The sequence below is a fragment of the Oncorhynchus nerka genome, linkage group LG2 (assembly GCF_034236695.1).
Source record: "Oncorhynchus nerka isolate Pitt River linkage group LG2, Oner_Uvic_2.0, whole genome shotgun sequence".
Taxonomy (NCBI): Eukaryota; Metazoa; Chordata; class Actinopteri; order Salmoniformes; family Salmonidae; genus Oncorhynchus; species Oncorhynchus nerka.
This window is the reverse complement of record NC_088397.1, coordinates 64,693,443-64,710,472: the sequence shown is the minus strand read 5'-3', so window position 1 is coordinate 64,710,472 and position 17,030 is coordinate 64,693,443. Positions and strand designations below refer to the sequence as shown.

The 17,030-nt window shown below is 42.7% G+C and overlaps 1 protein-coding gene across 1 annotated transcript; it reads left to right on the top strand.

Moving 5' to 3' along the window:
* The first annotated feature begins 1,008 nt into the window (after positions 1 to 1,008).
* LOC115139744 (integrin beta-7-like) lies at positions 1,009 to 15,042 on the top strand. Its single transcript, XM_029677477.2, has 15 exons — positions 1,009 to 1,341; positions 1,587 to 1,666; positions 5,672 to 5,867; positions 6,079 to 6,249; positions 6,384 to 6,625; positions 7,096 to 7,251; positions 7,387 to 7,482; positions 7,626 to 7,715; positions 8,240 to 8,386; positions 8,621 to 8,823; positions 9,217 to 9,443; positions 9,574 to 9,781; positions 9,967 to 10,160; positions 10,403 to 10,563; positions 10,887 to 15,042. Exons 1-15 carry the CDS (start codon positions 1,278 to 1,280, stop codon positions 10,953 to 10,955), a joined length of 2,304 nt encoding a protein of 767 aa, XP_029533337.1. The 5' UTR covers positions 1,009 to 1,277; the 3' UTR covers positions 10,956 to 15,042.
* The last annotated feature ends 1,988 nt before the right edge of the window (positions 15,043 to 17,030 follow it).

The following is a 17,030-nucleotide window of genomic DNA, read 5'->3' as shown; positions in this document are numbered from 1 at the left end:
CCACCCCCACTATGGGGCACTCTGTTCCCAACGTTGACATCAGCAAACTGCTCGCCCACACGCCATACCTGCTGTCTGCCATTTGCCCAGTACAGTTGAAACTGGGATTCATCCACGAAGAGCACAGTTCTCCAGCGTGCCAGTTGCCATCGAAGGTGAGCATTTTCCCATTGAAGTTGTTTCCAATGCCGAACTGCAGTCAGGTCAAAACCCTGGGGAGGATAATGGGCACGCAGATGAGCTTCCCTGAGACGGTTTCTGACAGTTTGTGCAGAAGTTCTTTGGTTGTGCAAACCCACAGTTTCATCAGCTGTCCGGGTCGCTGGTCTCAGACGATCCCACAGGTGAAGAAGATGGATGTAGAGGTCCTGGGTTGGCATGGTTACACGTAGTCTGCGGTTGTGAGACCAGTTGAACGTACTGCCAAATCCTCTAAAATGACGTTGGAGGCGTTTTATGGTAGAGAAATTAACATTATTTATCTGGCAACACCTTTGGTGGACATTCCTGCAGTCAGCATGGCAAATGCATGCTCCCTCAAAACTTGAGACATCTGTGGCATTGTGTTGTGTGACAAAACTGTACATTTTAGAGTGGCCTTTTATTGCCCCCCAGCACAAGGTGCACCTGTGTAATGATCATGCTGTTTAATCAGCTTCTTGATATGCCACCCCTGTCAGGTGGATGGATTATCTTGGAAAAGGAGAAATGCTCACTAACAGGAATGTAAACACAATTGTGCAACAAATTTGAGATAAATAAGCTTTTTGTGCATATGGAAAATATTTCAGCTCATGAAACATGAGACTAACACTTTACATGTTGCATTTATATTTTTGTTCAGTATGTATTTGTAAATGTAAGAGTGATATTCAAATCACTATAATTCTTTGATCCTATCATGTGTGATCATACTAATATAGGAACTTCAGGGGAACGTTTCTGAAGTAGAAATAAGGTTTGGTTTAGCTTTGAGTTTCATTTCTCACATGAAGGAGATTGGAGAAAGCCTCTGGTGTCAAACTAGTGACTCAGAATTGGTTGTGTGTTATTTTTCTTATTTCCAAGAGCACCGACTACAGAAACTTCCGAAAATGAAGTATGTAGGTGGTAGGTGGTTGACAATTTGTGAGAACTCAAGGGGAAACGGTTTGTCTGCTGAGTTCTGTCTGCCTCCTGCTTCCGTCTTCTCACAACTCACTTGATTTTTTCTATCCAGGAGAAGTCCCTAATCCTCTCTGTCTGTCTATTTCTCACTCCATCGCTATCCTCAGGCAATGGTTGGCTTCTTTTTATTAGGAACCTTTATTTTGTACTGTGTGGGACAGATCCAAATTCAAGGTAAGTCTCATCTACAACTACTAGTCAGGGTTGGGGGTATCCCATTTAAATTGAATTGAAGTGTCATTTAATTACAAATTAGGATTTTGCAATTGTTGAATTAGAATTCCCTTTCTGAATTGACAAGGCAGACATGGGTAATGGCAGCTCCGTTATGAGAGCAAACACAATCTCCTCAATCTCTGCTGTGTGTCTGAAAGAGTCAGGGGTAATTACATATTTCACTGTTTTGTTTGGTGTGTCAGGGATCCCCCAAATATGTGTGTCCCAGCCCTCATGTTCAGCCTGCCTGAGGAGCCCTGGATGTGCTTGGTGCAAACACAAGGTCAGCCTTATCATGTATCAACTGGCTTGCTGCTGCTGCCTGTATTTGTTTAAAACTGTATCATGTTTTATCCTTGAGTTTTGCTATACTTTCTCTACTCTTAATTCTTGAACTCAATGGCCTTTGAATGCTTTGTGAGTTGACTTACAACATGTAGGGACAACGACATTAGGGCCACTGTAGGAGCTACTTACAATAGGAGCCGACATACTATAGGTCTTCATTGCGGTCTGAATGGTAATATCCTTGTGCATTTTTTGTGAGATCTTAGACAATGACGTCCCATCAAGCTCATGTAAGATAATATATATCTTATTTTTTCAACATTTTCAACAGCTTCTACAGTTTGGCAGACATTTGGCTAACGTGTCAAAATAACAACTCTTTACCTCCTGATGATAAGAGGTGTGAGAGATTGACTGAAAGACAGTTAGGTCAAGTGAATGTTTCAATTCCTCCTTCACATTGTTATACATTTAAAGAAAAAGGTTATAGGTATCCTCAGCCATTTATACTAGTATCAAATGACTGAAGTATTTATTTTAATTTTATTTTTTATTTCACCTTTATTTAACCAGGTAGGCTAGTTGAGAACAAGTTCTCATTTGCAACTGCGACCTGGCCAAGATAAAGCATAGCAGTGTGAACAGACAACACAGAGTTACACATGGAGTAAACAATTAACAAGTCAATAACACAGTAGAAAAAAAGAGTCTATATATACATTGTGTGCAAAAGGCATGAGGAGGTAGGCGAATAATTACAATTTTGCAGATTAACACTGGAGTGATGAATGATCAGATGGTCATGTACAGGTAGAGATATTGGTGTGCAAAAGAGCAGAAAAGTAAATAAATATAAACAGTATGGGGATGAGGTAGGTAAAATTGGGTGGGCTATTTACCGATAGACTATATACAGCTGCAGCGATCGGTTAGCCTGTCAGATAGCAGATGTTTGAAGTTGGTGAGGGAGATAAAAGTCTCCAACTTCAGCGATTTTTGCAATTCGTTCCAGTCACAGGCAGCAGAGAACTGGAACGAAAGGCGGCCAAATGAGGTGTTGGCTTTAGGGATGATCAGTGAGATACACCTGCTGGAGCGCGTGCTACGGGTGGGTGTTGCCATCGTGACCAGTGAACTGAGATAAGGCGGAGCTTTACCTAGCATGGACTTGTAGATGACCTGGAGCCAGTGGGTCTGGCGACGAATATGTAGCGAGGGCCAGCCGAATAGAGCGTACAGGTCGCAGTGGTGGGTGGTATAAGGTGCTTTAGTAACAAAACGGATGGCACTGTGATAAACTGCATCCAGTTTGCTGAGTAGAGTATTGGAAGCTATTTTGTAGATGACATCGCCGAAGTCGAGGATCGGTAGGATAGTCAGTTTTACTAGGGTAAGTTTGGCGGCGTGAGTGAAGGAGGCTTTGTTGCGGAATAGAAAGCCGACTCTAGATTTGATTTTAGATTGGAGATGTTTGATATGAGTCTGGAAGGAGAGTTTACAGTCTAGCCAGACACCTAGGTACTTATAGATGTCCACATATTCTAGGTCGGAACCATCCAGGGTGGTGATGCTAGTCGGGCGTGCAGGTGCAGGCAGCGAATGGTTGAAAAGCATGCATTTGGTTTTACTAGCGCTTAAGAGCAGTTGGAGGCCACGGAAGGAGTGTTTTATGCAATTGAAGCTCGTTTGGAGGTTAGAGAGCACAGTGTCCAAGGACGGGCCGGAAGTATATAGAATGGTGTCGTCTGCGTAGAGGTGGATCAGGGAATCGCCCGCAGCAAGAGCAACATCATTGATATATACAGAGAAAAGAGTCGGCCTGAGAATTTAACCCTGTGGCACCCCCATAGAGACTACCAGAGGACCGGACAGCTGATTTGACACGCTGAACTCTGTCTGCAAAGTAGTTGGTGAACCAGGCAAGCAGTCATCAGAGAAACCGAGGCTACTGAGTCTGCCGATAAGAATATGGTGATTGACAGAGTCGAACGCCTTGGCAAGGTCAATGAAGACGGCTGCACTGTACTGTCTTTTATCGATGGCGGTTATGATATCGTTTAGTACCTTGAGCGTGGCTGAGGTGCACCCGTGACCGTCTCGGAAACCAGATTGCACAGCGGAGAAGGTATGGTGGGATTCGAGATGGTCAGTGACCTGTTTGTTGACTTGGCTTTCAAAGACCTTAGATAGGCAGGGCAGGATGGATATAGGTCTGTAACAGTTTGGGTCCAGGGTGTCTCCCCCTTTGAAGAGGGGGATGACTGCGACAGCTTTCCAATCCTTGGGGATCTCAGACGATATGAAAGAGAGGTTGAACAGGCTGGTAATAGGGGTTGCGACAATGGCGGCGGAAAGTTTCAGAAATAGAGGGTCCAGATTGTCAAGCCCAGCTGATTTGTACGGGTCCAGGTTTTGCAGCTCTTTCAGAACATCTGCTATCTGGATTTGGGTAAAGGAGAACCTGGAGAGGCTTGGGCGAGTAGCTGCGGGGGGGGGGCGGAGCTGTTGGCCGAGGTTGGGGTAGCCAGGAGGAAGGCATGGCCAGCCGTTGAGAAATGCTTGTTGAAGTTTTCGATAATCATGGATTTATCGGTGGTGACCGTGTTACCTAGCCTCAGTGCAGTGGGCAGCTGGGAGGAGGTGCTCTTGTTCTCCATGGACTTCACAGTGTCCCAGAACTTTTTGGAGTTAGAGCTACAGGATGCAAATCTCTGCCTGAAGAAGCTGGCCTTTGCTTTCCTGACTGACTGCGTGTATTGGTTCCTGACTTCCCTGAACAGTTGCATATCGCGGGGACTATTCGATGCTATTGCAGTCTGCCACAGGATGTTTTTGTGCTGGTCGAGGGCAGTCAGGTCTGGAGTGAACCAAGGGCTATATCTGTTCTTAGTTCTGCATTTCTGGAACGGAGCATGCTTATCTAAAATGGTGAGGAAGTTACTTTTAAAGAATGACCAGGCATCCTCAACTGACAGGATGAGGTCAATATCCTTCCAGGATACCCGGGCCAGGTTGATTAGAAAGACCTGCTCACAGAAGTGTTTTAGGGAGCGTTTGACAGTGATGAGGGGTGGTCGTTTGACTGCGGATCTGTAGCGGATACAGTATCCCACTGGGCACAGACGTCAGTTCAACATATTGTTTTGATTTACATTTGGTTGAGTTGTCAGCTAACGTGAATGCAATGTGAAATCAACTAAACATTTTACCATGTCATTGGATTTAGGTTAAAAGTTGGGTGAAAAAAAAGATGAAATGCACTTACGCTGATGACTTTGCAAATCCAATTAGTTTTCCACGTTGATTCAACGTCATCACATAGATTTTTGGGGTTGAAATGACATGGAACAATGTTCATTCAACCAGTTTTTGACCAGTGGGATGGGACTGTAGAACCCTTTTAGATCCAGGTAAAAAAAAACTTTGGGTTCTGTTTAGAACTGTTTGCATGTAGGGTTCTACATGGAACACAAAATAGTTTTACCTGGAACCAAAAAGGGTCGATATTTTAATTGTGTATTGTGCTGCTGCAGCTCTCTGTGATTTCTTATGACAGCGTTATGCTACTGGTGTCAGACTCACTTCCGTCTTTCTATTTCCACGTTCATCTCCTGCACATTTTACTTTCAATACTTTAAATTATCTGTATTTTTTTCTCTGTGTCATTTTGTTGTTGACTGCTTTTTTTCCCGACATGAATCAAGATATTCAAATGTTTGTTGGCTTTTGACTTCTTCTCTGTCATTTCTCCTTGCAATCTAACCCTTTCTCGGTCTAATCTATAGGTCCTATGTATCATAATCACATGTCCCATATATGTTTAAAAATAATAACAATGTTTTTGTGTAAGAATTGTAAGCCTAAAACAGAGATGTAACCCCATCTGTTTAACTGATAAGAGGCAGGCCCACATGATAACCTGGCACCCCACTGGTATGAGTCAGTGTCTTATTGTCTATATCATTATGAACTAAGACCATAATACCTATCCTCCTGACAGGACTTCCTGAAGTCTGGGGAGTCCACTGAGCGGAGGTGTGACACTGCTGAGTCTCTGAGGACCAGAGGCTGTGAGCAGACAGACATCATCAACCCCCAATCAGAACTGGTCTTCCTAAAGAACAATGAGCTCAGCAGCGACCCAGACAATGTGGTCCAGCTTAAGCCACAAAACCTCCTCTTCAAACTCAGAGTCGGTGAGAATTATATGACTCGTACACAGCAGCTGCTCAGTATTTCTCAGTGAACAAGCAAGGACAGGTCCAAATCTGAAATTCTTTGTGGTGCTTTATTGATCCTTTATTAAGGAGTGTGAAGTACTAGACATAACAGTACTAACAGTACATAACAGTCTCCTATTGATGCATGCTTTGCCATACCTGTACTAACTGACCCGTCTGGTTTCAGGAGTCCCTCAGACCTTCAGTGTGTCATTCAAGAGAGCCGAGGGCTACCCCATAGACCTGTACTACCTAATGGACCTGTCCTTCTCCATGAGGGACGACCTGGACACCATCAAGAATCTGGGCCAGGAAATCCTCTCTACGCTAAAAAACGTCACCAATAAGGTCCGCATAGGTGAGTTCTGAGGAGACAGACTTTTGCAGAAGTAAGGATTTCAAGTTAGGATTTAATCAACTGTGTGTAGTCATCTGACTATGCCACCTATCCTCATTTTGTCCATCTCTATCACTCGCCTCTCTCCCTATCAGGCTTTGGCTCGTTTGTGGACAAGGTGGCTCTGCCGTATGTCAGCCAGGTTAAGGACAAGAAGAACAACCCCTGTCCCAGCCGCCTGTACACCTGTCAACCTGCCTTCAGCTTCCAGAACATTCTGGGACTAACCCAAGACGTGGCCGAGTTCAAGACCAGGGTCAGCAACCAGATCATCTCTGGAAACCTGGACTCCCCCGAGTCTGGCTTTGACGCCATCATGCAGGCAGCTGTCTGCCAGGTAGGACTGTCATACATGACCAAAGACAGTTACCTCTGTATAGAGGCTAGGATGTCTACAACCAATGCGGTCTCAGAGCATTTAGTAGTAAATCCCGAGACATTCCATTTTGTATGATATGTTACAAATTGCAATTCATACGATATCTTACGAATTTGCAAAATGTACGATATGCTATGAATTTTCAAAACGTATCATATGTTACAAATTCCATTTTGTTGTGGCTAATGTTAGCTAGGGGTGGATAGCTAGGTGGCTAACGTTAGCTAGGTTGGGGGTTAAGTAACCTTCCATCTTACGAAACCATACCAAACGTTACATATCATATTAATGTGAATGCCCCAGATTTACATTTACTATGTTACGTTTGGTCGAGGAGACCAGTCTGTTACAACGTATGTCTACATTGTCCCTTTCTCTCCCTTTCTCTCCCTTTCTCTCCCTTTCCCTCCCTCCCTCCCTCCCTCCAGGGTGTGATTGGTTGGAACAATGTCACTCGGATCCTGGTTTACACGTCAGATGACACCTTCCACATTGCCGGGGACGGCAGGCTGGCTGGGATATTCGAACCTAATGATGGGAAGTGTCATCTCAATGGCAGCGGCTTCTACGATGGCACTAAATATGTGAGTTATCAACAGAGGGGTGGGATGATCAACACTTAGAAGAAGTGAGCTTGTTTCAGTGACATTTGTTGTGGAAGAGCTGGGCAACTACGACGCCTTTCTGTGGTTATTTAATCCACTTCCTATGTGTCTAAGGACTACCCATCGGTTGGCCAGCTCGCCAGGGTCCTGGCAGCCAATAACATCCAGCTCATCTTTGCTGTCACCGAGGACAGTGTTGCTGCCTACAAGGTCAGGACTGATAGGAGAGATAGTTTGTTAAAGCAAATTCCAAAAGTTCACAAAATGTTTAACCTCTGTATTTCTACCTTCACCCCGTCTCTCTCTATTGTGCCCACACCTAAACAAACACATATACACACACACTTCTCTAGGCATTGAGTAAGCTAATCCCTCAGTCAGTGCTGGGAGTCCTGAAGAACGACTCCAGCAACGTGGTCCAGCTCATCTTAGAGGCCTACAGTGTGAGTATCTCAACGGTCTCAAGCCTAGAACACAGTTGACAATAATTAGTGCCAAGCTACTGCAAAATTGTGAAATACTTCAATGGCAAAAGGCTGCAATGACCAATAAAATGCATATTCAAAAGAGGACATAAAATCATGTCTGTGGTTATGGCCATGACTCACACAGCAGACTAAAATAGTAGAACCAGCTCCCATACGTATTTTCACTGGAATCCCTAGCCTCATGGTTAGCTAGTGACGGATATAGTGTGTGCTATGCTCTCACAAGTAGAAAAATATACTGGCAAATTATGTGTCAATCTTCCTAGTGGTAAAGTTAAGGTTTCATACATGATAGACCTACATTTCTCTAGGAATTTAAGACATTTAGGCCTAGAGAAATATAAACTACTTTTGAAATGTATTACTTACAAACAAACGTATCACTGTGGCTTTGCAATGAAATTCCATTTATTGGACACATAGACAAAAATGTAAAATCATCAACTCTCCTGTCTATAGTAATGCATATCTGTTCACAGAACCTGTCCTCCACTATCTTATTGGAGCACCATGGAGCCCCCTCAGGTCTGGACGTGACCTACAGATCCCACTGCACCCCTGCAGAAGGGGACAACACCCCGTGGCAGAGGAGGGGCGAGTGCATGAACGTCAAGCTCAACCAGCAGGTCTGGCACAAAGCAGGGGTGGAGGGCAAAAACAAGATATGAACAAGGAAAGCAAGGCTCATGTCTTTAATGGATTTAGTCATGTAATATATGTAGTTATGTAATAGTTGTTCACTTGAAATCAATGGCAGAAAACAACAAAACCAGCATACACTGGGTTTATTTAATGGTTTACTGTATAGGACTTGTGTTACAGACCAATTTATTGTGTATTATCCTCTCCATTGCACCCAGGTTGACTTCACAGTGAGTCTGAATATTTCAATGTCTGAAGGAGAATGTCTGAAGGAGAAGAAGCAGTTTGTCCTCAAACTGCAGGGCATCAGCGAGACCCTGAAGGTCTCCGTGGAAACCCTGTGTGACTGTGACTGCCATGACAGAGAACAGCAGTCCACACACTGCAATGAAAAGGGAACGCTCAACTGCGGAATCTGCAGGCAAGTCTTCAAATTATGACGAGAACTCACAGCACCTCCTGGTTGGTGAGATTAGAGAACTGTGCTTACAAATTGCACACAGTAAGGGAAACAGCTGCAGACTGCAGTTTGACTGTTACCACATAGCAGTAAACAAGTTTCTATAGTTAAAGAAATGTATCAAATATAAAAGTTATCCAAATCAAAACTTGAGGGGATTCAAGTTAATAGTTTTCCATTGTTACAGTGATTAAAGTGTTTTTGAGGTACTGATGAGTAGGGCTAGAAGTCTTCCCTGATTACCTGACCTGACCAGAAAAAAACTCCTAGCCCAAATTAAGTCCCAGAATGTCCCGTTTTTTGTTGTTTTACCCAATTTTTTTCATTGTTTTTGTAAAATGCTGTGCCCTTTAGCTGTGACGAGGATCACCTGGGTCAAAGGTGTGAGTGTGAGCAGCCTAAGGACATGATCTCTGCCGACTCTATGGACACAACATGTCGCCAAGACAGCTCCCCGCTGCTATGTAGCGGGCACGGGGGCTGTGAGTGTGGCATATGTGTGTGCCAGGGCACCCACCGTGGTGATTTCTGCCAATGTGATGACAACAGCTGTGACCGCCACAACAACATGCTCTGCAGTGGTGAGTAAACTAAAACAGTTAGTTCAGGCCATGCATTTTGATTGGTTAAGAATGTGTTCCTTATAGCTGCACCTTATTGGAGCCCATTTTTCAGCTGTGTTTGACAACGTTTGCCGCCTGTCTCCTGCAGGTAATGGGCAGTGTGACTGTGGAACATGTAAGTGTAATGCCAATTACACAGGCTCTGCGTGTGACTGTTCCACCCTCACCGACCAGTGCAGGACTGCTGGGAAGCTGTGCAATGGCCAGGGAACATGCCAGTGTAACCAGTGCCAGTGCAACAATGACTTCTTTGGCATGAGCTGCTCAAAGATTGCTAATGCATGCGCAAAATTCCTGTGAGTACAAGAAAATAATTTAGTAATTTTGGATTGAGTTTCCAGGTTGCCAAAGTTTGGTACTTCAATTGTGACCTTACAGGAACACTTTACATTACAATAATGCAGTGTCTGTGTGTGTGCTTGTGTGTGTGCCTGTGTACCTTCAGTATGTCTGTTAACCTGTCTTTGTGTAACATTTCCAGGGCCTGTGTGACGTGTGAATTGGCCAATAAGGAAAGTGACGGACTAAAGAGTAACTGTAGCCGACCATGTGGCTCAGTCAAGCCCACTTGGGTTGAGGGACCCCAGGAGTTCCCCTGCAGAGAAGACACCACCTCCTACAAAGTGGAGCTGTTCCCTGACGGCAACATCCTGGTCCTCTACGCAGATCTGCCCCGTGATTATCCTTTATTTTCAAGATTTTAACATGGCTATGTATCCAACTGGCTTACTGTTTTTACCATTTCTATTCTCACTGCTCATTGGAGCAATTCATAATATTGCTAGCTCTTAGGCACACCTTATTCTGCGTATATGGACCTATTCTGCTATACTTGTTTGATCAAAGATGCTTTGCGTTAGACAAAAAGTCAGGACTCATGTTCTACTACAAACTCTTCCTCTTCACATCCCTGGCAGGCTCTGTTGACAAGACTTATGTGATCATTGGCAGCTCGGTGTCCAGCATCATCTTCATTGGGATCGCAGTGATCCTCATCAGCTGGCTGATGCTGGAGTTCCACTACCGGAGAGAGTACGCCAGCTTCCTCAAAGCAACGGAGACTGTAGTCTGGAAAAATGTGAGAGAAAGAACAGTATACACATGATAATGAATCACCATGATATGTCAAATAGGATAGATGTCTCTGCGTTAACTGGTCGTTTCTCATAACCAAATATCTGTCCATTGTTCTCAGTCTCATAGTTTATTGTATGAATAGTGGATTTCTTTATTATTTGTGAATGTGTTTGTCCTTCTTGTTGTTGTTTTGTCATTTTTTTAAAGCAAATAATCAACTTAAGGAGTCTTTAATGCAAGATTTATAATGTTAAGTGTTGGTTGTTGATAACATGATGCTCGCTCTGTACTAAACTTATCTCTTGTTGGTCCTTTGTGTTTCAGATCGAAAATCCTTTGTTCCAGGACGCCACAACCATAGTTATAAACCCCATACACATTCAAGAGGACTGATCCAAACCCATTCAACTCTGAAGCCGACCAACACTTTACTTCAGGAAAATCTGTTACATACAGTAATAAGCGAAAGTGGGACCATATACTGATCCTAACTTCTAGAAGAGGAACTGCTTGTTCCTTTATCCACTTTAATTGGAAAAATTCAATGAGCCGATTTGTATAATAAATATAAATTTGAAGGACTAAAATTATAAAATATTAGAATATTGAATCTCCCTAAAGGCTTAAGTCATATAAAAGTTATACTTAAATCGGAACTGGTTCTCTAGCAGATTAGTAAGAATGGCTCACCCCTTGTTCAAAAATGGCCTTTTTCCCTTTGTCCATATTATAACCTCTCAGTTTCGGTTATTTTAAAATTAAAACCTCTCCAAAATATCCCTATTTTTGAAACAAGCCATAGAAAGATGGTTACAATTTCAGTTTAATTTTTCCTACCGAACCACATGACCTTTGGAGGTGTTCAGAACCAGGTTAAGGGCAGAGAAAGCTTGTTGGACACTAAGGAAGCTTTGTTGTAGAGCTTTTAACACATAATCCAAGGAGGGGCCAGTTTAGAATAAGACTGCTTCCTACTGCTTGACCTATGTTGTTGATGTAAATTGTATATGGAGAATACAACCATCCCAGCTCTACAGATTTTGCTGCGAAGAGACAGAATCATTAGATACGTTGTTTTGGTACTGCTCATATGTATGTAGCTTGTTTTTGGTTACAAGTTCAGGAATGGCTGAAAAATCACACCATTTACCTAGAACTTACTCTGAAAATAGCACTGCTGGCTGACTTGAAAAGCCATAGTCAATCAATCAATAATATAATAATACTAATTTTAATCTTTAATTTACCATCTGTAGAAACCAATGGCGGTCGGTGCCGTTTAAGATTAGGGAGGACAATATTTTTTTATGAGCATGGTCTTATTTCTATTTAAGCAATAAGGAATGGGGGGGTATATGCCTTGCAAGTGTTCATCACTCCCTGAGGTTTTGGTTAAATTTGTAATTTAAATTGATTTTTTTTATTTATTGTTTTTTTTATATATATATATTTTACCTTTATTTAACTAGGCAAGTCAGTTAAGAACTAATTCTTATTTTCAATGACGGCCTAGGAACAGTGGGTTAACTGCCTGTTCAGGGGCAGAACGACAGATTTGTACCTTGTCAGCTCAGGGGTTTGAACTTGCAACCTTCCAGTTACTAGTCCAACGCTCTAACCACTAGGCTACCCTGCCGCCCCAATGTAATGGACATACACAAAATTGTCCAAATTTGTTTAAGTGAAATGAAAAAAATTACTTGTTTCAAAAAAATTAACAACTGAAAAGTGTTGCGTGCAAAAGCATTCACCCCCTTTACTATGAAGCCCCTACATAAGATCTGGTGCAACCAATTACCTTCAGAATTCACATAATTAGTTAAATAAAGTCCATCTGTGTGCAATCTAAGTGTCACATGATCTGTCACATGATCTCAGTGTATATATATATATATATATATACACCTGTTCTGAAAGGCCCCTTAGTCTGCAACACCACTGCGCACCGGGCACCACCAAGCAAGCGGCACCATGAAGACCAAGGAGCTCTCCAAACAGGTCAGGGACAAAGTTGTGGAGAAGTACAGATCAGGGTTGGGTTATAAAATAATATACGTAACTTTGAACATCCTATGGAGCACCATTAAATCCATTAGTAAAAAATGGAAAGAATATGGAATCACAACAAACCTGCCAAGAAAGGGCCGCCCACCAAAATTCACAGACCAGGCAAGGAGGGGATTAATCAGAGAGGCAACAAAAGACCAAAGATAATTCTGCTTACCACTTTGTAAAGAAGAAAGACAAGAAATAAGACAACAAAACAGAATTTGAGCATGCTTAACTATTCACCCCCCAAAGTCAATAATTTGTAGAGCCACCTTTTGCAGCAATTACAGCTGCAAGTCTCTTGGGGTATGTCTCTATAAGCTTGGCACATCTAGCCACTGGGATTTTTGCCCATTCTTCAAGGCAAAACTGCTCCAGCTCCTTCAAGTTGGATGGGTTCTGCTGGTGTACAGCAATATTTAAGTCATACCACAGATTCTTAATTGGATTGAGGTCAGGGCTTTGACTAGGCCATTCCAAGACATTTAAATGTTTCCCCTTAAACCACTCGAGTGTTGCTTTAGCAATATGCTTAGAGTCATTTTCCTGCTGGAAGGTGAACCTCCGTCCCAGTCTCAAATCTTTGGAAGACAAACCGGTTTAGGCAACTACCTATCCTTGAATTGTCCCTATACCCATCATGGCATTGCTACAACCTAGCCTACGAATGAAAGTTTACAACAGGACAAGAGAAAAATGTGAGTAATCAGGGTGACAGACAGTGACATAATCAATACCGCCTTGTACACTCTTGCCTGCTTCTAGCTGATCTAGAGTGTAATTATTAGTCCAAAAAGTTGCAAACAAAAGTTTCTATTGGACAAATCCAAGTATGTTTATCCCCAGGTGAAAAAAACTTTCCAAGCCAAACCTTCATATCATAACTGCTAACCACTACACACATCCTACGTCGTTGTCACCATATTAGCTAATGTCATAGTCAACATGGCTACTAGAACTAATGATTTAGTAAACACGCTACAATCATGCAGTGTAGTGTACAGCAAGCAGTTTAGCAGTTACACTGGGGGGGCCCAGTGGCAATAAATTCATAAAACCGAAAACGTACCTTGCGTTGGAAGAGTTCCCGTGTTGGATATCCTGAACCAGCTAGCTAACATAGCATCCGTCTCTGTTTGAGCCAGGTGTTTGAATAGGCTAAATTAGCTAGCTGCCTTAGCTAACTAAGTAAGTGAAAGTGAATAAAATACAACTAAATATAATTCTCTCTCTCTCTCTCTCTCTTGCTTCTCCTTCATTTTTTGAGAAATGAATTAGTTCAAAACTGTTCAGGCTTTGTATTGAATTCAATGTACCCAGAGGAGGACGGACACTAGCTATAAAATGTACCATGTCCGTCAAATGTTTATAGTATGTTTAAGCTGGAAGTAGAAGTCTAAGTATTGTTATCCATTAGTTTATTCCAATTAGGGGTGTGGTGGTAGGGTTAGGGGAGAATAATACATAAGGGATTTTTATTTATTTATTATTATGCAGCAAACATCAGATACAGCCAGCTCTTTGCATTCCGGCGGAAGTAATTCATTGTCAATGGAGCAGTCCGCAACGCTATGTTGGGGGCTGCACTAAGCTGCGGTGAGTTCGGTGTACCGTATGCTTTCAGTATTTTAAACACGTGCATTGCTTTACTGTATGGCGATACAAACAGATGTAGGTCTAAACACACAGACTCCAACTAGTAATCTTTTAGCTAGTTGAAAAGTGAAGCACTTGTGTCAAGTACGGAAAAACAAAACGAATATGCCTCTGGTGGACATCAGGCTTAGAGGAACAAATGACATTGTCATGAGAACATTACAAAATGCTTAGATAGATTAAATGTTCTGAAGCTTGGTATGAAACCTTGTGAAGTGTCATTCCTTTCCAGTTTGTGCACATGGTATTGCATTACATTCAGTTTTTCTTAATTAATTATTTTTGTGTTTTGGTCTGAATTAAGAAATATAGCTATCAAATCATCAAATCAAATTTTATTTGTCACATACACATGGTTAGCAGATGTTAATGCGAGTGTAGCGAAATGCTTGTGCTTCTAGTTCCGACAATGCAGTGATAACCAACAAGTAATCTAACTAACAATTCCAAAACTACTGTCTTATACACAGTGTAAGGGGATAAGGAATATGTACATAAGGATATATGAATGAGTGATGGTACAGAGCAGCATACAGTAGATGGTATCGAGTACAGTATATACATATGAGATGAGTATGTAGACAAAGTGGCATAGTTAAAGTGGCTAGTGACATAAGGATGCAGTGATGTGGGATAATGTTCTTGTGAGTATGTTTCTCAATATTATTACATAAAGTATTCTCTGTACAGTGTATTCATTATATAGGCCTATGTGGCTATTGTCTGTGTCATTGATCATATAGTACCGTTTTTAATAATAAATGCCTGGATTGTACCGTATTTGCCCATTATTATTTTCAAAGTTCTTCAAGCTCCATCAAATTGCTTGTTGAGTATTGCTAGACGAACATTGTCAAGTCTTGCCACAGATTTTCAAGCAGGTTTAAGTCAAAACTGTAACTCGGCCTCTCAGAAACATTCATGGTCTTCTTGGTAAGCAAGTCCAGTGTAGATTTGGCATTGGTTTTTCCAATCAGATTAAATGAAATTATCATCAAATGTATTTATAAAGCCCTATCATCAGCAGATGTTGCAAAGTGCTTATTGTCCTGCTGAAAGGTGTCTTAATATCCCAGTGTCTGGTGGAAAGCAGACTGGTTTAGCTCTAGGATTTTGCCTGTGCTTAACTCCATTACACTTCATTTTTATCCTGAAAATCTCCCCAGTCCTTAACAATTACAAGCATACCCATAACATACCCACTATGCTTGAAAATATGGAGAGTGGTACTCAGTAACATATTGTATTTGCCCAAAACACAACTTTTTGTATTCAGGACAAAATGTTAATTGCTTTGCCAATTTTCTTTGCAGTATTACTTTGGTGGAACTTTGCAAACTGTTGGAATATTTTTTCTGTCCTTCTTTTCACTCTATCAATTAGGTTAGTATTGTGGGGTAACTACAATGTTGTTGATCCATTCTCCGTTTTCTCCGATCAACAAGGCAGGCCCTACAGGCCCTAATTTTGTCGCACCTTGACTACTGTGGTCAGGTGACACGAAAATTGCAATCGGCTCAGAACAGGGCAGCAAGGCTGGCCCTTGGATGTACACAGAGAGCTAATATTAATAATATGCATGTTAATCTCTCCTGGCTAAAAGTGGAGGAGAGATTGACTTCATCACTACTTGTATTTATGAGAGGTATTGACATGTTGAATGCACCGAGCTGTCTGTCTGAACTACTGGCACACAACTCTAGGATTTTGCCTAGACATGTCACAAGAGGTCTCTTCACAGTCCCCAAGTCCAGAACAGACTATGGGAGGCGCACAGTACTACATAGAGCCATGACTACATGGAACTCTATTCCACATCAAGTAACTGATGCAAGCAGTAAAATTGGAAAAATATTTAAAAAACACCAGCGAGGACTGTGAAGCAACACAAACATACGCACTATACACACATACACATGGATTCAGTACTGTAGATATGTGGTAGTGGTGGAGTAGGGTCCTTACAATACATCTGTGAATGTTTTGTAATGTTTTTAAAATGTTATAAACTGCCTTAATTTGGTTGGACCCCAGGAAGAGTAGCTGAGCTAATGGGGATCCATAATAAATACAAATACCCACAAAGCCTGAGAATGCTGGAGGTGGAGCCAGAGACTCCATCTCCAGGTAGTTTCTGCCATTCTCTGTAACATTACCAATCATGTTCTGGTTCTCCTATGGACTACTAATGGGTAGCAGAAGGTGGAGGTGAAGTTCAAACCAAGGAAAGGCCGTCCGACACCGAAGCCAAAGTCTCCCCTCCCCAATGGTGAGGAAGACTGTCAGGCCTTCCTGAGCACCCGCTGGTTCCCCAAGGAGCCCATCGAGAGGGACCGTTCCAGCTCCCCACCCCTCAAAGCCCAGCCCCAGCATTGGCTCTCTCCTCCCTGGGCCATGGGGAAGACTGCCACTGTCCCTGCGGCTCCGAGCCCAGCCTGACTGCTCGCTGGGCCACCACACAGGCTCCAGCTAAGCACCACTGACAACTGAGCCAGCCGTCAGTTCCAAATGGCCTCCCTGGCCCGCTGCAAGAGCATTATTGCCAAGATGGCTGCCAAACTGGCTAGCTCGTCCCCCTCAAGACCCTCCCGCCCAAACCCTGTAGCTCCAGGACCTGATGGCACTGGTGCTCCTGCGCATGGTCCTGTCAGGTTCGGAGCTAAGGCTAGGGAAGGCTGCAGGTACCTGGAAAGTCCTGGAAGCTGGTTTGGCGTTCGTGGCCTCCAAGTCCTCTCTGGATCTGGGGACCCTGAAGGCCAGGTT

Bases quoted from the DNA above. Each gene is read 5' to 3' on its own strand.
- LOC115139744 (XM_029677477.2), top strand. From the start codon at position 1,278: ATGGTTGGCTTCTTTTTATTAGGAACCTTTATTTTGTACTGTGTGGGA. The intron at 1,667-5,671 runs GTCAGCCTTATC...TCCTCCTGACAG, and splicing joins GTGCTTGGTGCAAACACAAG to GACTTCCTGAAGTCTGGGGA. The intron at 10,564-10,886 runs GTGAGAGAAAGA...TTTGTGTTTCAG, and splicing joins AGACTGTAGTCTGGAAAAAT to ATCGAAAATCCTTTGTTCCA.